The 27,113-nt window shown below is 44.4% G+C and overlaps 1 protein-coding gene across 2 annotated transcripts in view; it reads right to left on the bottom strand.

Moving 5' to 3' along the window:
- Positions 1 to 4,525: 4,525 nt before the first annotated feature.
- Prkcq (protein kinase C theta) overlaps positions 4,526 to 27,113 on the bottom strand; it is a 131,001-nt gene continuing 108,413 nt past the window's right edge. For both annotated transcript variants that reach the window (XM_029547458.1, XM_021215488.2), the window contains 5 exons: positions 26,370 to 26,432; positions 22,073 to 22,211; positions 14,332 to 14,520; positions 6,250 to 6,378; positions 4,526 to 5,730 (listed from right to left, as the gene is read on the bottom strand). In XM_029547458.1, coding sequence (XP_029403318.1) covers positions 5,572 to 5,730; positions 6,250 to 6,378; positions 14,332 to 14,520; positions 22,073 to 22,211; positions 26,370 to 26,432 — 679 coding nt within the window. In that variant the 3' untranslated portion in view covers positions 4,526 to 5,571. The remainder of the gene's footprint in view (positions 5,731 to 6,249; positions 6,379 to 14,331; positions 14,521 to 22,072; positions 22,212 to 26,369; positions 26,433 to 27,113) is intronic.

Below are 27,113 nucleotides of genomic sequence, written 5' to 3'. Positions count from 1 at the left end.
GGGTCCCTTCAGCAGAATCTTGCTGGCATGAGCATTAGTATCTAGGTTTGGTGGCTGATGATGGGATGGATTCCTGGATGGGGTAGTCTCTGGATAGGCCAGACACAATTTCTTATCCTCTCAATAACTGAAGCCTCTTAACTTAGGGCTCGTTGAAGGTGTGTTGGTGGGTTTAGTTTGAAAAATGTGTTGGTGGATTTGTTTATATTTTGAGCATAACAACGTTTCCCATACCATATACCATAGACATTTTCCATGTGTTAACTTACTAAACGTTATTAACTCCTGTGAGGTCAGATTTGTCTCCCCTCGGTGTATAGTCAGCATTTACTAACTTGAAGTTTCTATTAGCTCATGTTTGTTCAACTCTTTTCAGATCGCCTGCTTTCCTTTTTTCCCCTGATGGTTTGATTTTTGAGGAGGCGCTTTAGTGCCTCTCACTACGATGATGTATTTATCTGTCTTGCATTTTTATCAATTTAATTTATTACACTTTTCAAAAGTCCTTGCATTTTCATGGATTCTGGATATACTTTATTCAAATCGAAATGTTTCTTATTTTGACGACATTCTGCCTGGCATTAATACTACCTAGATAGACACTTTTCTTATTTATTCCCCGTGACTTGATGAAGAATCTTCCCTTAACCAAACTCTTGTCCTGGGTCTCCGAATTCTCTTCCCAACTCGCTCACAACGTTTGGATTTCTTCGCTCATTTGTGCGGTGTATGACTTTAGCAAGAAGCATATCTTGTTAGTTTAGCCAGAATCTGTCCCCTTTGATGGCTGATCAAATCCCTCATTTCCCACCAGCCCTCAGGTGAGGTTTGTCACCTTGACTCAAGATTCCTGTCCTTCCCCTCCAAGTCACTCAGTCATTTTCTCCCCCGCTGATTTCATCTCACTCCTTGGCTACAGAGTCCAGCTCATCTGTGTCACTTGCAATTACTCTCAGAGTTATCCTAAGATCTCCTGTCCCTTGTAACCGTTCCTAAATGGAATCTGTCTTTTCTGCTCTGTTTAAACGGCTCTGGTTTTTCTTCAACACTTATTCTAATTCCTTACCTTTCCCCCCTTTTTTGTTTCCTTTATCTTTCTTTTATGTTCAACTACGGTATCTTTTCTTCGCCATGTATGGTTAAAAACTCTTGTCACCTAACCTGTATCTACTGTTAAATAGCACAGAATTAAAAACAGACTTAACTCATTGACATACTGATTAAAGTGTGCCAGCTTTTGACTGCCTTTACATCTTTTCTCTGTTCTGTTTGTTTGGAAGCAAACTGACCTTTTCCTAATCTCCTCATGCTTCCCTTTACGTTAAAAGAAAACAGGTGTATTGAATTTTCTGGATCTGATGTTCTATAAATGTAGCCAAATGATTGCTGCCCTTTGCCACTTTATAGTTTTCTTACTGTTATCTGCTCTCAGGCCACTTCATCTTTATTTCTGTTACAATCAATTTCCCCCCCAAGTGATGAATAACGAGTCAATTGCAGGGGCTGCTGGATTGCTTTCATGAAGGCTAATTGCTCCCATGGGTGAACGAGTCTTTGGATTCATGGAGCCTATTGGCATTTCCAGTATGTTACAAATCTCAGAACAGAGATTTTGACATAGTTAATATTTCACCATGTTGACATCTTTAATCAAATCAGTGGGCCTTTCTTCATTCAGAAACACACACACACACACACACACACACACACTAAAGAACAACTTTTTTGACTCCTGAATTCACTACTTGCTTTTTCTTCCAGGGGCCCTCTCCATCACAGCCTACGCAGAAGCTCCGTTTAGATTATATTAGTTGTAAACTCCTAGAAAAAAAGATTAAAAACGAATGTTTTAAAGGGAATTTCATTTTTATTATAACTATTAATACACACTAGTCACACATAGTAATAGGCTCACTGTTGCAATTCACTGCACACAAGTACTATGTCTCAATTGTATTAATTTCTCCAACTACCCTCTGATAGCCCTTTCCCTTCCTTACTCTCGTTTCTTTTCCAGTCCCTGGTTAAAGCCTGCTAATACTTTCAAGCTGCTTTGTAAAAACTCTTGGTATCCATGTAGGGACACTTTTTTTTTTTAAACCTCTGGCCTATTTTGCTTAACAGGATGAACTCTAGCTGCATTTATTTCAACAAAAAATGACATTTTTCAATCCTGTTCATGCCTCTGATTATGCATATATATGTATATATATGTATTAAGTGTGTATAACACCCATGTATATATAAATATACATATATTATATACATATATACACACATGTACATACATATATACATATATAAACTATCTATCTATCTATCTATCTGTCCACATAACATTTCCCCTTGTCTATTTACCCACTGACAGGAATCTAGGCTACTCGGTACTTGGCCACTGGGGATAGTAGCACAATGAACATTCATGCTCAATATCTCACTGGTATGTTTACTTCACATGGTATATTCCTAGGAGTGTATACCTATGATATTTCCATAGTCTCTAGGCTAAATTACATTCTCACTAACAATATATAAAGTTCCTTTTCCCTAATCCTTTCTAGCGTTTTCCTCTCCCTCTTCTCTTCTGCTTCCTTCCTTCCTTCCTTCCTTCCTTCCTTCCTTCCTTCCTTCCTTCCTTCCTCCTCTCCTTTATACCGCTGTTGATTAGTGATTGATAATTGGCCTTTTGGAGAAAAGGAAGAGAAATGATATCTCGTGGTACTTCTGCTTAGTGTTTAGTTCATATGCTTGCCTAAGATGTGTTAAGCATGCAGGGCTAAGGGTTCAGAAACATCTCTGTCTTTATCTTCAAAGAGTTCACAGATAGAAAGAGATAAAAGTTCTGGCAAATAAGTGTCAAGGAGAGATCTATATGGAAGGGCCTCTAATTTGGGCCAGGAAATACCTATCCTACAAGGCAGATTTGGATTGAGAGTTTATGGTAGCTTGGATAAGTCGTATGATCGAATCGGAGACTTGGGTAAGTGGGAACGGGGCTTTAGAGGCAAATAAAATAGTGTCAGGGAGACACAGAGCCAAGCTGGGAAACTTGGGTGGCTTAGGGTACAGAGTGAGTCAAGAGTTGCAGTGGGTCTCAAGGTAGATCGGAAGTCCAGGAACAAAACCAGGGGCCTTACAGGGACTTTAGTCAGGGAACATTACATAGGTTTTCAACACGTGTTTGTGACACGATATAAATTTTCATTTGGGGAAAGAAACCAGATGCTGTATGTAAAAGTTAAGAACGGGGAAAGCCGCAAAATGGAGGGGCCAGATCAGTTGCGCTTCATCCCAAGAGTAGTTGAAAAGGTAGAGATGTATATATATTTTAGGAAGAGATGTAATTGTTTCTTTTCTCTCTTTCAAAGGCTACATAAGAGAGAGGAGTTCATTTTGGCTCACAGTTTTAGGGTATCGCCCAACACAGTAGGGAGATCACTGGGAAGCAGCTTGAAGCAGCTGATCACATTGCGTCACTCTCGAGAGGACGGGATTGGGTCACTGTCGAGAGGACGGGAGCAGCTGATCACATTGTGTCACTCACTATCCAGAGGACGAGAACAGCAGGTACTTGCACTGAGCTCACCTTCTCCCTTTCAGGGTCCGAAATCCCAACCTAGTAAATGGTGTGTGTCTTCCCACTTCATTTCACCCAAACAAGAAAGTGTACTCTCTCAGAGCTGTGATTGGAGGCTTGTTACCTGGGTGGTTCTAAACCTGTCAGGTTGACAAGTAACACTAACCATCACACAATATAAACATAGAATAATAAGACTTGATATAAAAATAAACATTAAGGAAGTCAAGGAGAGAGAAGGGATTGCCAGGGAAAACTGTCTGGTTCTGGGTCCAGGCAATAGGGTTGTTAGCAGAAATAGGAAATATAAGGCAGAACTCGATGCTGGCACTCTGGGCATGTTGGGTTAATGTCTGCCGGCAGGGGGCGGGGCTGCAGCTGGGGATGGGGATTTGTGATTGTGTGGAGTGGTACTTATTATGTCAGAAATGGAGGACCACCAGAGGTAATAAAGGGGCCCAAGGGGGAGGGGCTTTCTGAGGGATTTAGAGTGGGAAGAAGGACAATGAGTCAACAGAGGAGCAAGACAGGATGCAGGAAAACGTCCTCAGAAGATTCTAGAAGGCAGGCTGGAGAGAAGCATCGGTCCTACGTGACATGCTGCAGAAAGATGAAGGAGGGAAGGGGAGCATTCCACCTGGGCTGGATGTCATGGCCACTGAGGGAAGTGAGGCCAGTCACGGCCTGAAGGCAGCCTGTGTAGACACCTGCATCAAGAAAGTTTTTGGGGGAGAGGAAAGAGGAACATACTAATGATTAAGATTTGCCTGAATGTTTCACTCCTCTGAGGAATTCCTCCATAATTCCTCATTTTTAAAACAAATCCGATACTGGCTACATTTTGATGATCAACACGATGGACCTATGTCTTCGAGAAAACCAGTAGAGAATCAAACCACTAAGAGGCATCTTTCTTTCTTCTTTTATTCCATTTTACATATCCACATTATCATCACATCTCATCAAAATACATAAACACCGCACAATACTGTGTATAGTTGGGACTCTAACTCAACAGGACTGACGACTGCAAATAGCATGCATAGGTTGGGTTGTCTTACAGGATTCCTAAGGAGGGACTTATTTGCCATCAAATCACTGGGAACAATGTGATAAGGGACTGGTTTTCTTTATCTCAGAAGTCATGCACTTTTATTTCTTGTCTAATGGGAGGATGGTAACGAATGCCTACCTACGCTGACTGAGAGATCAACTGAGAACAGAGGGGTAAAGGAAGGCTTGATTGGCAGCCGTAAACCACCCTGCCCTTGTTGGTTATACTTTCCTTCTGTGTGCATAAGAGGCTCCACGTAAGTGACATCCTTACCCTTCCCTGTTGGCGACAAGGGCTCTACTCTGCTCACTGCCCCTTACTTTCCTCTGCGTTGGGAATTTCGGGGCAAGCCAGAATGAACAGATTTTGTAAATCTCAAGTTTCATGCTATGTTTATTGGAGAGCTTCCCATTACAATCTGTTCAGGGCTTCCCCTTTCCCTCCCTTCTGCCATCGACATTTCCACAGACATGCACAGATCAATGTGGCTTAGTGGTTCCTTCTCTGTGGTTGAGTGGAATTGACTCCTATAACAGGCGATCACTGTCCCAGTCTTGAGACATCTGTTCCACTTGCGCCTTGGTTCATCACCAACCAGCAGCTGTTGTCTAGGGCAAGAGCAGAATTACGTTTCGAATCTTTCACAGCATCGGGAACCATCTTTCAAGTAAATGACTAGAGTTAACAATGATCCAACTTCAAGGGCTGCTGTGAGAGATTCCAGGAGATATACCGGGGTGACGTCATTAGTGAAGTAGGCATGGTTTGTGCTACAGGTAACATGTCACACAAGGAGCTCAGCAGTCCTCTCTGCCTTTGTGGTTGAGTGTTTCTTTTCTTCTCTAACGTGAAAAAGAGACCCCCCACCCCCCAGGAAGTGTTACTTGAACCAGTTCCCAGAGAGAAGGCAATTCCCTTCCAGTCTGGAGACAGATGAGGTTCAGGAGCAAATGAGAGTCTCCATCCCTGGGTTAATGAAGGAAAAGTTGCTGAACATGTTCTGGTCCATGCTGTTGATAAGTGTTCTGTCAGCGAAAGATAGCCGGGGTTTCTCACTTAGGAATTCCTTGTCGAAATTGCTACAGTCGTATGGTGATTTCTTGGTCACATGATGAGGAGGAGGGGAAAAAAAAAAACGGAAGAAAATTAACCACCAAGTTCATTATCTTAACTTTGCTTGTGGAGGCTATAGTACGTGTACAACCCAGTATGTTCAAATCCTGAGTCATCATTTCTTTTATTAGAATCATTAATTTCACATAAAAGAATTGTTACATTGTACAGCGCGGTGTTGGTCGCCTAGAGGGTGACCATTAAGAATGTAAGCATTACATGTAAAAATCCATCTCCACTGACAGTTCCACTCAGAAACATGTTTAACTTGGGAATGCCCGCAGGTGAATTCTGATGACACAGTTTCAATTTGGCAAGCAAGAGGAATACCCCTCCCCCTCTCCTCTAGCCAAACAGTGTGGATTGGAGAAGCATGCTCCTCCCGGACAGTGTGGTTGGCTCAGCTCCAGGAAGTGCTGTTACTTGCTTAGGGTGACAGCCCTTGACAGAAAGAGTAGGAGCTGAAGCCACACTGTCCAGTGTGTGTGTGTGGGGGAGTCCTTACCACTTTTGGTCTGAAGGGTGGGTCAATCTCTTTCCTCTCAAGCTCTTCCCAGTTGATCTCTCGAAACAAAGGATGCTGGCGGATGTCTCCTCTCACTCCCAGCCTCTTCTCAGGTTCTCTCACAAAGAGCTGCAGTGGGGGCAGAGAGGGGATCGTTCACTTCTGCCATGACGAGGCCGGGTCAGATCAGGTGGGTGTGCATTACTTGGGGTGTGGGCAACTGGCTTTTGTACTGACCTCGGTGGCTGTGGAACTCTAACCTGATGATGCCTTCTCTGAGTGACCTTTCCTGAAGCAGGCTATACTTAGATTTATATCGGCCTGGCATGAGATCCGCTTCACTTTGTGTTGCTTATGGGGTCTCTGACAGGAGATAGACTCTAAGCCGATTTCACAGCCTTTGGCGTATGCTGCTCTGCTTAGTTTTACTTGCTCATCTGACCCAGCCTAGATTCACCTGGGAGGAGGAACTCGTAAGTGCAGAATTGGGTCTGACACTCTGGCCTGTGACTGCGTCTGTGAGAGACTGATGAATTATGGTTGATGTGGGTGGTGCCATCCCTGGGCTAATAATGGTCTGGGTTGTTTAAGGAAGGCTGAACTATCACGATCCTGGGAACTATGGCCTCTGCTTTAGTTCTTGTGTGAGTCTCTGTCCAACTTCCCTCAATAGTCGACTGTAACCTTAAGGCTGAAATAAACCCTTTCCTCCCCAAGTTGCTTTTGGCCATGGTGTTCACCAGAGCAACAGAAAGCAATCCGGAACATATACCAAGTGCCTGTCTCACAGGACTATCCTTAGGATTAAATAAAATGATAACATACACATATCCGCATGTATATATACACATGTATATATACATGTATACCTTTACATGGAAAGACATGAAACATGCATACCATCACATGTAGGTGGGCACAAGCATGAACACACACATTCATGTCTATGCATATATGCATATGGCTTGGCTACAGAGTGAATTTGATGCCAAATGGAGACACTTGAGATCCTGTCTTAATAACAAGTTCCGAGTGCAACCTTTATGAACCCACTGCACATCCATTGAAGAGTCCTTAGTATGGTCCCAGTGCCACTCTCACTGTCACCATACAGTGGCCATGGAGGACTCTTAGTGAGATCCTGCATATCCAAAGTGGTTTGTAAAAGTACTGCACAGTAGAAGTAACGCAAGGCTATTTTGTTCAAGAAAACAACTACATTTCTGTACTATGGAATGAAGGAATAATTTATTCATCTAGCTTAGGGTTCTTGTAACCTTGGGTAAGTTTTCTAAATCCTTATTTCTCCGATGTCAGCCATTTTTTTTCCATCACTGTAACAAAATACCTGAGATAATAAAAATTTTAAAACAGAAAAGTTTACATTGGTTTCAGAAGTTTCACCCTGTGATCAGTTGGCTCTATGACTTTTGGACCTGTGATGAATTAGAACATCCAGGGAGGAAGCTGGTGATGGATCAAGGGCCTTGTCTCAATGCGACAGGGATGCAGAGAGAGAGAAGGAGGCGGGGCTAGAATCTGACAATCTCCTAACTTCTTTGCCCTCTGCCCCGCCCTTTAAAGGTACCACCACCTTCCAAGCCTCTATCACGTGGGCCTTTGGAAGTAATATTTCAGATTCAAATCATGCAGGTCTGCCTGTAAAATGGAAGGTTAATTAAGGTGATTTCTAGGACCCAGAGAGTTCGGATGTTCCAGTGCTTCTGTGAACATTCTTGATGCCGTATTCTAGTGCTAATAGGTCTGCTTCTTCTTCTGGGTCAAATCTGCTCATTTAACACACCACTTTCCACTCTCAGTTTCAGTAACGACAGTCATCTTCTAGAAGGTGGCTCAATCCACCCATCTACTAAGATTCTCTTCTCCCAGTCATTGTCTTTAAATTCTGCCCCAGTCATCAGGGCTCTATATGAGCGCCCTCCTCCTTGATTACCTCCACTATAACAGAGCTCATCCCCAAACAAACAGTTTGTACCCTTTGTCTGTTTTTCAAGTCTGTTTCCCATGAACCGTAGCTCTGGGGAACAGGCACCACCATTTTTCCATTACCCAGAATCTAACACCTTCCCTGGTACTAAGAAGCTACTGAATAAATGTTAGCTAACTGAAGATGCTGTTCTCCCAGGCTATCTGTAGACCACATGTCCTCTGTCCTGGCCTTCTCTAAGCCTCTTGGGTTGGGCCTACAGAAAAGGCACAAAGTTAGCAGTAAGATTCTTTTTCCTGTGGGCTCAACTACCAGTGAGCTGACACATGGAAAAGCACATCTGTTTGTGTACACACACTCAATATACACACATACACACACATAGAAACATATACACATACACACAATACAACATACACACACATACACATACACAAACATACACACAATACACACATACACACACATACACACATACACACAATATACACACACACAAAATACACACATACACACACATACACATACACAAACACACACATACACACATACAGACATACACATACCCACACATACAAACATACACACATATACACACATACACACATACACACATGCACATACACACATACAGACATACACATACATACACACATACACACAATACACACACAAAGTGTAGGTGCTTGTGGCAGCCAGAAGAGGGCACTGGGCCTCCTTGAGCTGGAGTTACAGGAGCTTTTGAGCTGCCCAACATGGATGCTCAGAGCTGAACTCTTATCCTCTGGCAAGTGCTCTTAAATGCTGAGCCAACTCTCCAGTTCTCATGATTTTTTTTTTTCTAGATTTTAAAAGAATAAACAGTTTGTTTCCCCCCTTGGAAATGATCATAAAAAACAATTGCCCTCTACCTCTTATGGATATTTTGATGAAACAAGATGAGATAAAAAAGCTTGTAAGGGTCTTAAGAACGGGCCCAAGTTTAGCTGACACTGCTTTAATACAATGTTTTAGGGAGTTAAATTAGAAGTCACTGCTCTTGACCAACTGTGATGCATGCTCAGTTTCCCACTAGATTTTCTTAGAAAGCGTGTGGCATTTGGACCAAGAAACTCCTACTAGAGGGCATCTGAGCTTGGCTTAGGCACCTAGGAAATAAAACAATGTCTTTTAAAAAGAAAAATGGAAAAGAAGGAGGTAATATGGCCCCAATATTCTTTCTGTTTTTATCTTTTCTCCCAAGAGCAAACAGACTCAACTTAGTGTCCTGAGTGTGACAGGGCTCGAGGACGCCAAGGTCAAGGGCTCTGCGACAGCAAAGGTACACCAAGGACATGGAGAAAGTACTTCTTTCTGCCAGTAAAAGCTTTTTATGTTTACAGGAAACGGTTCACTCTTACATAAAACGCTGGGATATAGCCGGAGTTTGTTTAAATTTATCTGACAGCCTGGGTAGGAAGCAATTCGTAGCCACCAACAGCTGTGACAGGTTCTACCTGGATCCCACCCTCCCTCCAGAGTCCCTCAGAACACATGGTCTTGTGAAAAGGGAGATGGATTTCTGTTTAACAGCATTACTTTCCCATCATTTTCAAACACAAGGACCGGACATCCTGAATAAATAAATGGGGGAGAAAAGGGAGCTTGCTTTTCACTTTGGCACCAGGCAACAGCAGCAACCCAGCTGTCACTCCTGACATAGCACAGCCTCTCCTGACATGCGGTTGTTCAGTGGACTATGTGTGCCCAAGGAACAGAGTATCGGGTGCCATACAGCCGCCCCTTGTTCAACCTTTCAGAGGGGACTCGACTTGGTTTTACATCATGGTTTTACGTTCCCTGGAGGGGATGTCTGAGCAATGGCATTTTCTTTGGATTTTTGCAGAGGAGGGGGCCCAAGGCTTTGATGATCTTAGGATGGAGCTGTAAAGTGATCCAGGAGGAGAGGCCAAGCATCCTTCTTGGCAGCAAATTGCATAATTGTAACTGATTTGTATCAGGCCAATTGCTACAATGTCACAAGAGGCACAAGTTTTCTTTTTAACCCAGGTCAGAAATCACAAAAGCTTCCATGAGACTTTAAGACCATTTTGCCTGGAGTCCTCTACTTTGACCGTTTAGTGCCTTCATCTCTGATCTATCCAACCAGTTCCTTGCTTATCCTTATGGCATGCTTTTCTTCTGCTGCTGATACTATGCATAAATATTTATTTTTATTTTTGTATTTGCATGGCATTTAATCTTATATTTAGTTTTGTTTTTCCATTTATTCATTTATTTACTTATTTGTTGCACATGACTCAATTCTCTCCATCCACCATTTGATCCCTGGTTATTAATCTCAAGTCACCAGGCTCTGGGGAGACTGCCTCTACCTGCTGAGCCATATCAACCCTACATAAAACCCTTCTGCTTTTAAGTTTTCTGTGTGTGAGTGTATAGGTATGTGTGTATATATGTGGTATGTGCATATATGTGGTGTGTGCATAATATGTGGACACCAGAGGTTAACCTTCCATGTTCTTTTTCATGTGTCTCCATCCTGGTTTTATTTACTTAAAAAAAAAAAAACCTTTTATCACTAAGTTTTATTTTACATGCTTGAGTGTTTGATCTACATGTATGTCTGTGTACCACATGTGCGCCTGGTGCCTGTGAAGGTCAGAAGAAGGTGTCAGATCCCTGAAACTGGAGCCAAAGACAGTTATGAGTCACCACGAGGGTGCTGGGAACTGAACCCCAGGTCCTCTGCAAGAGGGTGTCCTTAACCCACCCGGTCCCCCGAGAGCATCTCTCTGACTCCTTGTTTTTTGACGACAGTGCTTATCAGTCCTGCCTCGCCTTGCTGGCCAGCAAGTCCCTGGGAAGCGGCCCGTTTTCACTTTCCCCGGTTTTAGGATTCCAAGTGTGTAGCACCTCACCTGGCTATTTTTAAGTTTTCAGTTGTTTGGAAAGGTGAAAGGTTCTGTCCTTCCTGCTATGCATGCCTCCAGACCAGCCAGCTTGATTGGTCCCTGAGAGTGCTCGTCTGCATGCATAACTGCCCCTCCCACTCCTCCACACCGGCCACCATGATTGGTCTCTGAGAGTGCCCACCCTGGGATGAAACATTTTGGCTTTGGGATCTACAATCCACGAAGCAGCGTTCATGAGGTATCAATTCTCTTGCCTTTTCGTTGTGGTGTGGGTGTCTGTTACACATTCTCCATTTCCATTTTTTTTTTTTTTTTTTTAGCAGAAGTGACCCTTTCCTCTTTCTCAAATCTTCTTGCCTTGGCAACTAGCCCCTCCCCTCCTCCAACTTTCCTCCATAAGTTACTCCTGGTTCTGCCTGCCTGTGCCTACTTTACCTATCGTAGGTACCTGACAATGTCCCAGACACTGAGGGGGAACTCAGCATTTGGAAGGCACAGTGGGAAGGCTGGCTATGGCGCATCCACACGTGTTGGGGCATTGCAAATATCGTCGGGGCCCCCGTCTGATGACTTCTCTGACTGACAGGCTCCTGATGACCGGAAGAACAAGGTTCTTCTTCATTTCTCTTTTTCCAGAAAGTTCTGTTGGTCCTGGTACCTCAAGATAGCTGTTATGCTAGAGACTGAGTGACAAACCCCTCAAAAGTCACATATTGAAGTCCTGACTCTAGTGTGACTGCGGAGAGGGACTTTGTGGAAGTGATGAAGGTTAGATGAGGCCACGGGGCTGGAGCTTTAACCTCCGAAGATTAGTGTTCTTAAAAATAAGAAGCCGGGCAGCAGTGGCACACGCCTTTAATCCCAGCACTTGGGAGGCAGAGGCAGGCGGATCTCTGAGTTCGAGGCCAGCCTGGTCTACAGAGTGAGTTCCTGGATAGCCAGGGCTACACAGAGAAACTTTTTATCTTGAAACAAACAAACAAACAAACAAACAAAAACAAACAAACAAGAAAAAAAAAGAATGAGCCGGTTGTGGCCACTCACGCCTTTAATTCCAGTACTCCCAGATCAGAGGCAGGGGGATCTGAGTTCGAGGCCAGCCTGGTCTACAGAGCAAGTTCCATGACAGCCAAGTGCACACAGAGAAAACTTGTTTAAAAAAACCCAAATAAGAAAGAAAGAAAGAGAGAGAGAGAGAGAGAGAGAGAGAGAGAGAGAGAGAGAGAGAGAGAGAGAGAGAAAAGAGAGAGATACTAGAGTTTTTCTCACCCCACCCCTCCAGACAGAGCAAGGTGCCCATATACTTTCTATGAAGAGAGCCAGGACCACGAACTGACCCCTATGAGCCTTAATCTTGGATGTCTAATCTTCAGAATGGTCTGAGATAATTGTCTGCTGTGTGAGCTGCACCTGTATCCCAGTGTACAGTAAGTGCGGCTTGCTGGGGACAGGGGGATCTGACCTGTGTTCACTTAAGTCCTGCTGTGTGACAGCATGCCCAGCAGTTAAGAAACGGTGAGAGAGAGACTGCCTGATTAGTCTGCGTATGTTTTGTTATGGCACCTGCAGCTGACACGTTCCATTCATGTCGAGCTCTTCACAGAGCCAAGCACGAAGCAAACGTCCTGACTGGCAGGAAATTTGAACTTGCCTTTACATAAAGTGAGACTGTGTGCATTCAAATCCCACTAGCTTCTTTTTTTTGCCTCTGCCATCTTTTTTTTTTTTAAAAACTAATTTTTAAATTATCTTTTATTCTATGTGTGTTTTGTTTGCTCATTAAAAGTGAATTTAATTAGCCATTCAGGGAGTTTTCTGGGCTTGGTGCTTGCTTGGCTCATAGTCAGAAGGTGCAAGCTGGATTCTAAATACCTACTTCTATTAACCTCGGGCCAAGTTTCCTATGAGGCTTTGTCACTGCCTCTCAGATTCGAGGTCCCGATTCTCAGGGAGAGCTATGGAGTCGCCTCCAACTGTCTAATACCTCAGACAAGTTGTCACTTGCCTTACAGTTGTGGAGGTATAAAGCCCTTTTGGTTTAATCCTAAATAGTTCTTCATGAGAAAAAAAAAAAGCCGACTAGTGAGAAAGGTGGGCCTAGGAATTGCTTGCTTGCTTGCTTGCTTGCTTGCTTGCTTGCTTCCTTCCTTCCTTCCTTCCTTCCTCTTTCTTTCCTTTTCTTTCTCTCTCTTCTTGCTTTGGTACAGGGAGGGAAAACTAGAACCTTTGTATGCTTAAAACAAACAAACAGACAAACAAAAAACTCTGTCACTAAACTGTACCATCCATGGAAATGCTTTCAAATTTTTGATTTAAAATTCATTAATCAGGGCTGGAGAGATGGCTCATTGGTTAATAATGCATAATGAACTCAGGCTGTGTATATATGTGTATGTGTATGTGTATGTGTATGTGTATATGATGTATATGTACACTCACACGTGTGCTTGTTATTATTACATTTATTATAATATTATATCACTGCAGGTCTAAGCAGAGATCCAAGAGTTGAAAGGGTAGAGAACTAGGTTGCCGACGACCTTAGTGTGACTGTAATCCCTCCCCCACAGGCCAGAGCTCGGACAGAGGCAGGTGGCAGTCTTGCATGCACATGGAGTCTGACAGACTGACTGGGGCCTCAGGTCCCCTGCTTTCAGCTTCCCGATGAGAAGATGTTTGTGACCTAAGAGGGTTGTCTTTCACTGGAGTGAACAGAGAATGTCTGCATTCTGCTGAAGGTTCAAACAGGGATGGAGGACGCACTGGCCAAAGAGGTATCGCATATAGGAAACAGAGGATACAGTAAGCCATGTACTGTGATTGCTTAGAGAGCCAGCTGCACTGCCATCCAGAGTCACCAAGGCTGCCTTGCCATTTCTCTTATAAGTAATGGAAAGAGGATTTACTTTACTTCCTCCCCCTTGCCTTCATTTAAAAAAATTATTTATATATTTCATTTACATGACTACACTGTAGCTGCCTTCAAATACACCAGAAGAGGGCATAAGCTCCCATTGCAGGCGGTTGTGAACCACCATGTGGTTACTGGGAATTGAACTCAGAACCTCTGGAAGAGCATTCAGTGTTCTTACCACTGAGCCATCTCTCCAGGCCCCTCCCCTTACCTTCTTAATGCTAGGGGACAAACTTGGGTCTTTCACATTTGAGGGCGGCACCCTCTCCTTGAACCACACCTCAGGCTTTGACTTCATTTCTTACCTTCACTAGAAGATCCTTGGCCTCCCTTTCTAGCCACCTCGGGTAGAAGGGATTGTCCATGCGGATGGAGTGGAACAGCTCCTCCTCGTCCTGCCCGTGGAACGGCGACTGACCAATCAGCATCTCGTAAAGTAGGACCCCGAAGGACCACCAGTCGACGGAATGGTTGTATTTTTGACCCAGCAAGATCTGCACGGCCGAAAGGCAGAGAGCATCATCAGTACATACGTCGGACGATTGATAACACTTCCAAGTCTGGAGGGGAATAAATGACTGGCTGTCGTGATCCACACGCTGCTCGACTGAGAACGGCATCTTCTGGCAAGCGCCGGTATGAAAAGGCTACGCCATGACCAAGTTTCCGCATGTAATTAAACACTTAAGAGTTTCATTTTGCATTTTTCTCCTTTGGCTTTGAGTGGAATGACAGAGCCAAGCCTGTAGCTTTCATTTTCCCATCTGTGCTATGAGGTTCTTGGGGGGGGGGGGGTAGGTATTGTGTCCTATAGACCTGGTTTGAGTGTAAGTTCTCCATTGTTACCTTTGGTGTGGACTGCTAAATGAAACCTACTGACTTCTATTCTCTCAACTCTGCATAAAATCACGGAGGGGAACTGATTAACCAGAGATACCGTTTAATCAAGTCTTTAAAACCTAGCCAATCACAATTGTGCACGTCAAGAGAGAGTCATGCGTTTAGTCAAGGGGATGCAGAATCAAGGCATGTGATGAGCATGAGAGAGGAGAGCAAAACTCTTCAAATCCAGAAGTCAGAGGACCAGAGACTCCCCAGGGCTTCCTGCAGCTTGGAGAATGGTCTGCGTGAGAGGCTGAACATGATATGATGGTGGGTGGGTGTGTAAGCAAAGGTAACAAAGTCAGTGGGCTTAAGAGACACAGGGCCCTCTGTTTAATGTAGCAGCATGGGAATCTAAGATAGGGTGTCAGCCCATCAATGGAATGAATGCACAAAGAAACTGTGATACATAGTTACAGCCCAATGCTACCCAGACTTACAAACATATACGAGCCCAGAGCGCTTCCATGCTAGGTGAGACAAGACCCCACTCAGGTGACATACTCCAGGTACCAGAATGCAGTGAGAGGCACAGAGACACGATACGATGTCCCACAACCCAACAGTTCTGATGGCTGTATAAAGCCCCACATGTCCTGCAAGTGCCAAATCTCTCATTTGCCCAGCTTGGGGAAGACTCCTTACCCCTTTATAAACTACCTTAGTAGAAAGGATATTCATACTTGGCCACCTTATTGCGGGGTGGCTCTAAAGAGCCTATGGAAAGTAGGAAATCCAAGGGGATTTGTGATAGGTGACTTGTGACCTGAAATTTTCTGCAAGTGCAGTGCTGAACAGCTACTTGGATGAGACTTATCCCCATGTGTGAAAATAAAGATCATTTTGCAATCTGCCACCATTGCGAACCTGATGTCACCTGATAGCTGTAATTCAATATTTAAATACACAAGCTCACTTTAAAGTTGACAAACAAAAAGTCAACTTCACTGGCCTTAAGGAATAATGTAAAAGTCGACTCACAGAGAATGAGTTCACCATGAGTATGTCTAATCAATTGTTTCAGCCCTACACTCAAAGGGAAACCTGTACTAGGGACCAGGCCGAGACGCAATTCCCAAAATATGACACAAGGTGGCGCCAAAGCAACCAGAGCCGGTCCTGAGCAACAAGCCTCTCTGTAAACAACTTCATTTTGGAGGAACAAATGAAATCTGGAGGCCAGGAGACAGCTGTCGTGGAAATTAAGAGCTTCGAGATTGGTGATGTTAGTTAAAGTAAATGCAGTTTTATGCTGGGAGGGAGGGGCAGACTGCAAATTCACACAGGGAGCAGGCTGTTCAAGAGGGAATGCTAACATACACCAGGTGTCATTTCATACGCAGTGTCTTGGTTTCTAAGAATACTCGGACTCGCTGCTGTTACCCCGGAGGAGGATGGCTGGACTTGGGAGGCTGTGTGTCTTATTTCGGATCTCATAGTGAGTTGAGAGCTGGCTTCTGAAGTCCAGTCTTTGAGGATTTCAATCCATCGTTGCTCATCGTCTCTCCTGTTATTTATCTCTCCCGGCATGGTTCTTTCCACACTGACTGTTCTGTGGTGGAGAGGGCAGTGGAGCTGCACTGGGTCAACCTTCCCTAGCTCTGCCTTCCTCCAGGAACTGAGACTCAGCTTCACACGGGAGAGACGAGCCAGATGATAAGAATGGCTGTGTCACGTGCTGACACAGACTCTCTTTGTCCCTTGCAGCGGGTGTGCTTTGGAGCTATTGTGTTAAGGTGGGCACACTCCTTGGATGATGTTGAATAGCTACTCGATGACATGAATCCCGTTAGTGAGCATAAGGATCAGTAGCAATCAGAGCATTCGGACTAGAGAGAGAGTTTAAATAAATGATGCGAATATATGAGAGGTAGGAAATGGTGCTATTCTCTTAGCCACGTCTGAAGCTGAACCAGTGGACACATTAACCATATTTTGGCCAAAAAGAAGCTTGATTGAAAAAAAAGCCTTAAAAGTAGTGTTTTGGATGATGGACTTATATCTGCTATCATCAGGGATAGTCCTTGCTAAATACAGATTACAAATTCTGTTTTATATTAGACCTGCTTGGCCCTTTACCAGCCATGATAGTATGAGAATCAGAGGAAATACATCAGACCTTTCAGTACCAGAGCCTTAAATTATTAAACCAAGACACCAAGACTTTTAAAAAATGATTTTAAAAAAATTACATTTTTTTAAATGCAGGGAGGCATGTGCTTGCCATGTACACGTGTGGAGGTCAGGGGACAACTTCCCAGGAGTCCATTCTATCATGTTGTCCCTAGGGACGGATCTTAGGTTGTCAGGCTTGGTAGCAAGTGACTTTACCTGCTGAGCCAGCTCATGGGTCAATTAAACCAAAGAAATTTTAAAGTTCTATGATCTCCTAAGTATAGTCTTCACCCCTCATCAAGGACATTTTTCTTTGTGGCAGATGGAGAAATCATTACAGAAAAACAATAAAAACGTAGAGGTTGGAGCCCAGGACCAAGGGATGCTTCTATTATACAACTCCCACACCTAAGGCTCAGGGGACAGTGCTGACGTGAGGAAAGAAAGACTGTAGGAGCCAGAAGGACAGACGGGGATTGGCTGTGAGGCTGTCTCTCCTAAGAACTTCAGAAGCTGTACCTACAAAGCCTCGCCAGTGCGGCTGCCACACACAAGCTGAAGAGGACGGGGAAGTGCATGAAAGCCTCAGCCCTGGACAACGAATTACAGGCAGCTAAGGGACATGAGAGCAGGAGAAAGAGTCTGCCCTGGGGTGAGCACGCCAGCAGGTCATCTAATATCGAATGGTCAGCCCTGGAAACACACACACACACACACACACACACACACACACACACACACAAATAATGTAAAGACTGAGCAGGCTGAATGCATGTATTCAGGAACATACACATGCAGTAACAACAGCAACAACTAAGGAGAAAAGAAGCCACAAATTTGAAAGAGCAAAGAGGGAAATATGGGTAGGTTAGAGACAGGAAAAAAGAGGGGGGATGATGTAATTATATTAAATCTCAATAATAAAAGAAATAAAAGGTGTGGGCCACCACGGCCCCGCAAAGAAATAATTTCCAAAAAGCTATTTGATCTCCTAATTTTAATGACATATTCTTACTTTCTACTATTAATAAAATAGAATGAAATTAAGCTATTTGGTACCATTTTTTTTATTTCATTCTTGGTTCAATTTGATCTTTAACATTTTAGGCATGTTCCTTAACTCATAGACCACGAATGTAGCAATGAATGAGATTCATGTGTAATGTAAACACATATACATATCTTCACAGTGCTTACTTAACTGATAAAGAAACATCATCAAAAAGTTTGATGATATGGGGCTGATGAGATGACTTGGGAGTAAAGGAACTTGCTGACAAGTTTGATGACCTGAGTTCGATCCCCAGGAAGCCACATGGTAGGGGAAGAGAGTTGACTCTTGTGAAATGTCCTCCGACTTCCCCATGTAAACTAGGATGACCCTCATGTGTGCATGCATACATAAATGATGATTATATAGATTGATAAGTAAATGTGTTTCAAAAGCTTGAAACCATGTGAGAGGCTGGTGATGTGTGGGATGGTGAGAAGCCATGAGGAAGGGTTTTGCCATACCTGGGATTCAGGGCAAGAGGAGACAGATTTCCTAGAGCAATGCCCAGAAAGGATGGGGAAGAACTGGACATTCTTTGGGGGCCAGTAAAAGGATGCAAAAAACAAGGGGCAAGTCTTGATTCAGTCTCAGCATCCAGGAAGTGAGAGATCCCATTTGAGAAAGCCTTGGAGTTTGGCTGGATTTGGGGATGGAAAAGAACACTGGAATATTATATTTCAAATGTTTTTTTTTTTGTTGTTGTTGTTGAGACAACTGGTAGATGGTTTAATGGTTAATCATGAAAGATGTATTAAGGAAAGAGAGAGGGAAGGTTCACCAGAAAAAGTGAGTTTGGAGGCTGTGATGTTTGAAGGGCATGTGATGTATGTAAGTCTGTGATGTATATAGGTCTGAAGTAAGACAAAGTTTGGGCCAGCCATGCTTATTCTGGAGCTAGAACTATTGTCATAGATAAAGTTATTCATTAATGCATACTCAGGAAGGGGCTGGAGAGGTGGCTGGGCAGTTAGCAAATACTGCTTGTCTTAGGGTTTTCCTGCTGTGAATAGACACCATGACCAAAGGACAACATTTAATTGTGGTTCAGAGGTTCTATCCATTATCAGCAAGGTGGGAACTTGGCAGTATCCAGGCAGGCATGGTGCAGGAGGAGCTGAGAGTTCTACATCTTCATCTGAAGGCTGCTAGCAGAATACTGACTTCCAGGCACCTAGGATGAGGGTCTTAAAGCCCACAGCCACTGCGACACACCTACTCCAACTGGTCTAAACCTTCTAATTGTGCCACTCCCTGAGCTGAGCGTATACAAACCACCACACTGCTCTTGCAGAGCACTGGAGTTCAATTCCCAGTACCAATGTTGGGCTACTCACAACTACCTATTGCTCAGCTCCAGGGGGATCTGCCACTCTCTTCTTGCCTCTCTGGGTACCCCTACATAATAAGAAGGTGAGAGAGAGAGAGAGAGAGAGAGAGAGAGAGAGAGAGAGAGAGAAACAAAGAGAGGGACAGAGAGAGACAGAGACAAAGAGAGAGACAGAGACAGAGAGACAGACAGAGAGACAGACAGAGAAAGTGGATACCCAATAAGAAGAAGTAGGAACCAAGCATGGAGCCACAGGGAGGCAAGCATGCTTCAAAGGGAAAGAGGGAAGTATAGGAGAAGAAAGCAGCAGGTTACCAAAGCCAAGTTCTAAAAGTTGAGAAAAGAAGCAGAACCAGGAAGGGAAGCCTTGCTGAGAAAAAACAAAACTAGGATGGACAAGAACATAAACAAGGAAATTTACATATCCTATGGTAGAGGAAAAAAAAACAGAGGTAGCTCATGCAATAGGTGTTTGGTGGAGTTGGGAGTGGGCACGGGCGTGGAGGGTGTGGAGCAAGAGGAAGACGACTCAGGAAACCTTTGCTGAGACTACATGATGTTAAGTAACACAGCTTAGGATCATCCCTAAAGGGGTTCTTGCTGAACAGAGTCTCTGCTCTGAGATCTCCTACACTTGTGCCACATTTAGCTTTGGTTTCCTCTCAAGCTGAGAGAAGTTTATTGCCCCCACATTTGCGATCTGTGCTCACATGCAGGTTCTAATGTCAGAAAGATGTCCTGGAAAGGAGCTGAACTGGACAGTGAAAACATCCACAGATTTCTTGAAGGACAGTGACCATCCATACCTTTCAGTGAAGGTCGAATGAAAATTAAAGCCATAGTAGCACAGGGGAGGCAACATGGTTCCTAAGCTCCATGGTTGAACAGGTTATGGGGATCTGCTGTTCACACTGCTTTACCTGGAAAATCTGAGGTCTGTCCTTACTAGATGATCATCCTCCATTCACAAGTTCGTTCATTCATTCACATTTAAAAGGCTAATTTGTCTCACTTTACTGAGCCAGTCACCTCACTGAGTTCTTGTCTGTGGAAGGGAAGATCATCCCTGAGTAGCTCTCACGAGGGGAACTGGTGAGACGTCCTTCATAGTCTCAAGCGTTTGGATGCTTTGGTGGCACTATATGGCGAGGCTTAGGAGGTGTGGCTTTCCTGAAGGAAGTGTGTCACGGGGGGGGGGGGGCTGTGAGGTTTCAATGGTTCTCACCATTCCCTGGTCTTCCTGCTTGTGGTTTAAGACATTAGGTCTCAGCTGCTACTCCAGCCACCATGCCTGCCTGCTCCCAAACTTCCCTCTGTAATGGCGACTCACTCTTATCCCTCTAAGTGTGAGACCAAACAAACCCTTTCTTTTATAAGTTGCCTTGATCATGGTTTTATCTCAGCCACTGAAATGTAACTAATATACTTTGTGTGCAAATGCCTGTGTGTGTGTGTGTGTGTGTGTGTGTGTGTGTGTGTGTGTGCCGCCATAATGTTAGACAGTATCCTGGTATTTAGCTCTCTGACAGGCAAGGTCTGTCACTGAATTTGGATCTAGGCTTGTAGTCAGCAAACCCTAGTGATTCTCCTGTCCCTACCTTCCAAAGCTCTGAGGTTATAGGTGGACATGGTCTCATGCCTGGCTTTTTAAGTGGGTGCTGGGAGATTTGAACCCAGGTCCCTATACTTGCACAGGGAGATATCTTACTGTGCCATCTCTCTGGCTCCTGAGCTATTCGAGTTGTAACCAATGGAGGAGCCCTGGGTGGAGGGTGCAGGCGTTTCTGAGCTACCTTTGGGACTTCTTACAAACCAATAATTATTTCAAAAATTAAAAAAAAAAGCTTTTAAAAAGTGAGCCACAGGACCAGGCTTTAGAGCCAACAGGCAGCTATGCAGGAGACTGAAAGATACAAATACCGTAACTGCAACATGGCCAGACAGTCCGTGCCATGAGGAGCACCACATGGTAAGGCAGTCTCTAATCTCCCTGAGGTATGCAGCTGAAGGAGGATTCCCCAAGCAGAAAGTGAGTTTGGCTAAAAGGACAGGGACCCCCCTGAGAAAATGCTGGCCCTCAGATTACTAGGAAACCCATTTACTATTAATGTTTTGGCAGGGCTGGAGAGAAACTGAAGTTTTGGAAGCTCCTTTCTTTCTTTTTCTTAGCAGTGATTAATCATATATAATAATGTATTTCATTATGAATTTTTCAGCCATGTAGATGCTCCCTCCTTTAATATCTGCAAAAATACCATGACCCAGAGTTATACTCTTTGTAGAGAAGAATCGACATGCATTTAGAAATGGGGTGTGGGACGTGCTGACAACGCTTCTTCCTTCCCCTTCTGTCGAGGTTTTCTGACCCCACCTTTAACCCCGATCGAGTTGGATTTCTGATTCTAGCTCTTTGCAGGGTGCTCCTTCTGTTGGACTAGAACAGGTAATTCTTAAGGCTGAGGTTGTTCGGAACCACGACTCAAATGGAATCTAGTCACAGGAAAATGTTAGTATGAGTAGCATTTTCTACAAAACTCAAAACACCCATTTGTGTGTCTGCATCTGGAAAATACTCCAGGGCCAAACTGAATATTGAGCCTTAGGGGAGAAAACACTTGGCTTCAGCACACCAGGCTGGGAAAGGACCACCCAGGCAGTGCGTCCCTACCTCCGGAGCGATGTAGTCAGGAGTTCCACAGAAAGTGTTTGTCTTCGCATCTCCTAGCATGTTCTCCTTGCACATCCCAAAGTCTGCTATTTTGATATGTCCATCTCTGTCTAACAAGATATTATCGAGCTTCAGGTCCCTGAAAAACAAAAGCAAAGCGAAATCTCACTTGATTGAACAAAGTTTTGTTAAAGAGAAATTCTCATGGGGTGTCACAGCCTGATCCCCTGGACCACGTGTGGTTGTTCTCTGTTGCTCATTGGCTGCTGTCATTAGCCCCACCTCCGAGCATCAGTGGCTCATGCTCAGGGCTTCTCTTGAGGCCCTTACTGCCCTGCATATCTGGCTTGGGCCAGATCCCGAGATAGAGTCTCACATCTCCCATACCGTTCTGAATACTTGTTGCAACTTAGGGGCTCTGTTCAGATTTTCTATGTGGATATCTCGGCAGGAAAGTGGGTACATCAATGTCCCGTGTGGATGTCCCAGCAAAAGAGCAAGTATATCAATGTCCCATGTCACTGCCCCAGTGGGCTGTTCTGACAACAGTATATATAGCACACGCTAAACACTCGATAGTGTTTATGGAATTAACAACCAACCGATGGTTCTTAGGTGTGAAGCACACTGAGAAACTGCTTTACCTGCTAGCTCCAGGTCTTGTGAGAATAAGTTTTCTAGAGAAACGCAATGGGATCTAGCTATGCTATGCTGCAGCAGCTGAGTTGTAGGCAGATGCCCCTGGAGTTGATGCTTTCCATTTGGGCCAGGTTAGTCACCTCTACTACCCACACGTCACCAAAAGTTTCGGTGTGACTGGGAATCCCTAGGCACAGCTCAGACTCTCTCTGTTCCTCCCCACACTTTCATGACCAAGACACAAGATGCTTGGCAACTCTAATGCTTCTCATTGGAGAACGCACTTGTCTTCTGCCTCCCGATCTTCTACCCGAGCTAAACGCACAGCATACCAACTTTATCCCGTTCAGTTCAGTTACGGGCTAACGTAAATGCAGACGCTAACAAGTCGGGTTCATTTAGCTAATCCACATGCCATGCTATATTCATGTCATTTTAAGGTTGTCATTTATAGACACATCTATATAGTTCTAAAGTTTGGCTGGCGATGACGGGAGCCATGTCTAGGGAGTGAGCATTGGAAGAACAACGGACAGTGTCCAGTGCTCCCTCTGGGTTCTTTTGCTTGTCCATACATTTATCTCACCATTGGATCCTTACAGTAGTCCTTTGATACCAAATTATTATTACTATTGTGTGTTATGGATGTGAGTGTATGCGGCGCACGCAAGCACATGTGAGTGCAGGTGCCCACCCTTGTATGTGATGTGTGGAGGAGAGAGGACGACAGACGATATCCTGTTCTCTCTCTCCCCACCTTTTCCCTTCAGACAGGGTTTCTTACCGGACTTAAAGATGCAAGCCCCAGCGATCCTCCTGTCTCCTCTCCCTCCATCACTGGGATTACCAATGCAGGCCGTTATGCTTGGCTAAACGGTGGAGGTGTTGGGGATCTGAACCCAGGTTTGTGAGCATGAGCCGTAAGCACTCGCTCTACCCTATGAGCCGATTCCGCAACTCCATCAATTTACTATTAATGTATTTCTTTTTTCAGTTAAGACAAAAGTTCTTCACAGATGATGTCTGTTTATCCAGACCACATAGCCAGTCAGTGGCCTGCGGTGCGAACCTGGTCTTCCCTCTCACTGTCTTCTACACAGAGACCACCTGGTCTTTTTCGTCAAACTGGTCTCATGAAATTATACAAGGATGTATTTTAAGTGATCTAAAAATAAATGTTCTCTGTGCCTCTGGCTAGGAAAAACAAGCTTCATGTCAAATATCCAGTCCACTTTTTCTTTTAAAGCAGTGCAGATGTCTTTGGGACTGTGGGAGAGGGGGCCTGAGAGGTCTGCATTGGAATGGAAAGGTCCAGAAAGGTAATTTTTTTTTTCCTTCAAAGCTAGATCTCCATGGAAGTAAGGAACGAAGGCAGATGACTAGCCGGGTTCTCTGGAGCCAACCAGAGATGCTTTAGAACCCAGAGATCCAGAACATGCTGAGGCAAGTCATTCAACTTCCTCTTCACTATGGGACATCAGGACTCAAGAGAAGCACGGTAGAGTCCAAGGCCACTGTTTGGCTGTGGCCCTTTTGCATCAAGCATAATGGAAAAGTAAGTGGATCCCTTCGGCATATGGCCAATGCTGGAGAAGATCTTCCACTCAGAAGCCAAGTCACAGTTGGTTTCATGGTGGACCTTCTCAGCCATGTTCCTTGCCCTTGCTGAGCCTCGTTACTAACCAATAAACAAGGCCCGTGGTACCTCTTGTCATCTCTTGTGACATCTACTGAGGTGGGCCACGTGAAAGCAAGTGAAAGGGCTCTCAGATATGAGGCGATGTCCCAGGTGATGTCATTCCCAAGTCTGGTCAACTCCTCCTCAGCTCAGATGTCCTCAGAGCTGAGCCATCTTTTCTTTTTGTGTCTGAGTATTTCTGAGTCCTTGATTTTATGTTACATCCAAACTGGGACCTGATAGCATCTTCTAGATGGTGCTGAAGGATGAATCTACCTGCTTCTCCCCGTCTCCTCTCATTGCTCAGGTCTGTGACGTCCAACCATGGGCTCTGGACTAGTTCATTTAGCTTTTCTCCTCAGGAGGTGGTGAGCAGTTCTAAGAGCTAACTGGCCCTTTCTCCCCCCTCCTCTCTCTCTCTCTCTCTCTCTCTCTCTCTCTCTCTCTCTCTCTCTCTCTCTCTCTCTCNTGTGTGTGTGTGTGTGTGTGTGTGGTGGATGGTAAGTGTGTGTGTAGGGGTAAGGGGACTTCTCTGCAGGTCACTCTCTCTATTTGAAAATATCTTTCCCATAACAAAAACTACCCGAGATAAGACATTTTTGTTGTTGGGGTGTTGCCAGTTCTGACAAGATCTTCTCTTCCCTCTCCTTTTAAAACTGGAATCATATTTATTTGGAATTTTTAGAACTCACAGCCTCTATCTTTTCATGTAAGTCTAAAAAAAAAAAATCTAAAAGCGGCTTTATTCCTTCCTATATCTTAGAGTTGGAAATTCTACATATTCTCTGTCCATCATGATCTTCTACCAGGAACTACAGGTCAGTGCATGTTCATCAGTTCATGATACTGGCTGCAGAGGAGTCAGTGGTGCCTACCCCACTAGGTATATGTTCATATTCTCTCTCTCTCTCTTCTCTCTCTCTCTCTCTCTCTCTCTCTCTCTCTCTCTCTCTCTCTCTCACACACACACACACACACACACACACTCACACAACTTAAAAAAGGAAGTGTATTCTTAAAGAGTGTCCTTAAGGAGGCTGGCTTCCCCAAACATGCCTAGTTCAGCAGTTTTGACATGCTGCACAGAGAGAGCGCATGCTCGCCTGGACACATCTGGAAATGAATACTTATTTCTTTCTCATCATGTGATTGGGGTGTTTTTCCTTCAGAGATCAAGACCAGACTCCACAAACACCAAAGCTTCAGTGCTGACCAAGGCTCTATCTATACTTCCTACTGTCTGCAAAATCCAACGGCAAGGCAATAAAAGTTCTAGTGGTGACTCCAGTCCATGACTGTCCCAGAATGGCCCTTGGTTTCCGGCTGTTGAGCCAACTCCTTCCCAGACCCTTTCCTTCCCTGCCTCCATGCCCCCCTTCATCTAGAGTGAGTCTGGAAATTAGGCATCTAACCGTTGAGGGTTTTATGTTAAATATGGGTCAACTGTGTTTGAGGAAGTGAGGACAGCAATGTAGTCGCATCCCTCTGAGAGCTCTGACAGGAGAGAGCAAAATAATACTGAGCAGGGGAGAAGGTTTGAATTCATGAAAGAGGGCAGTGGAGTGGTCCGTGTGCTTCTGTCGGCTTCAGTCCAGTCGTGAATTTTTAATAGATGTTACGTGAACCTCCCAGAAAGGGCTTCCTTCTCCCACCCAAGAGGAAACGTTGCATAAGCATGTCTAGGTGACCCAAAATGGAAGCACAAGGTACAAAGGGGACAAATGATGGAGAAAGCAGAATAATGTTGTCAGGGGTGAGTGGTGGCTGGTGGAGGAGAGGACAAGTCACAGGAAGGACAAGAGCCAGGACCAGAAGGACAGGAGGATGCGAGCCCAGACCCGACTAGCTTCCGGGAGTAGATGTCACAGGGGTAAGGGTTCTGGGTGGAAACTTTTCTCCCCAGATATTTTCACATCATTCAACTGCAGTGCTTCAATTAACTGGGTCGCGAAGCGAAAAGTCAGACAGAGTATGGTTTACCGATAGACAATTCCTTTGGAATGAAGGAACTGCAGACCAAGGATGATCTCGGCAGCATAAAACCTGTAAGAAAGACAGCCAAGACACAGCGTGAGGACAGGAGCATCAGAGTAAAACCCCCAAGCCTGGATAGTCTCCATGCATTCAACTACACGGCACATGCCCACCTTGCCTTAATTCCAGTGAAGACAATATTGTCCACTCTACACTTAACACAAAGACTCAGGCAGCCCAGAGAGCATAAAATAAGAGCTGGTCTGTTCAGTTCAGATCTTCTGAGTCGTTTGCTGATCTTTTAAGCTGTAACAGCCATAATATCCTAAGACCCATGCAAACATGAAGTGTAATAAATAGCACAGTGTCGTAGGAAAATAACTTGTTCTTTCATTTTAAATTCTGCCTGGAGCCCAACTCACAGTATGCCAGGCCATTCCCAACATATCTGGCTAGAATGTTTTCATATTAATAACATTAAGCACGGGCCAGAACCGTAGCTTGAGAGGTGAAGAAAAGGATATTAGAAGATAGACGATGATAAGCCATCCCTCATCTTCAGTGGTGACAGGTCTAAAGGAAATGAGTTTATGTCTCTCCAGGGGGATTAAGTCAGATGTGGGGCAGAGTTTCCCAGAAGTGAAATATGCTGGAACCCAGGACAGGCAGCAGGTGTTCAAGTTATCTTCATGCTGTATAGAACCCTCAGGGACAGAATGGTTTCTTCCTTCCTTCCTTCCTTCCTTCCTT

The sequence above is a fragment of the Mus pahari genome, chromosome 16 (assembly GCF_900095145.1).
Source record: "Mus pahari chromosome 16, PAHARI_EIJ_v1.1, whole genome shotgun sequence".
In the NCBI taxonomy this organism is placed as follows: Eukaryota; Metazoa; Chordata; class Mammalia; order Rodentia; family Muridae; genus Mus; species Mus pahari.
Note: the sequence above shows the minus strand (reverse complement) of the source record. Positions and strands in the feature narration are given on the sequence as shown.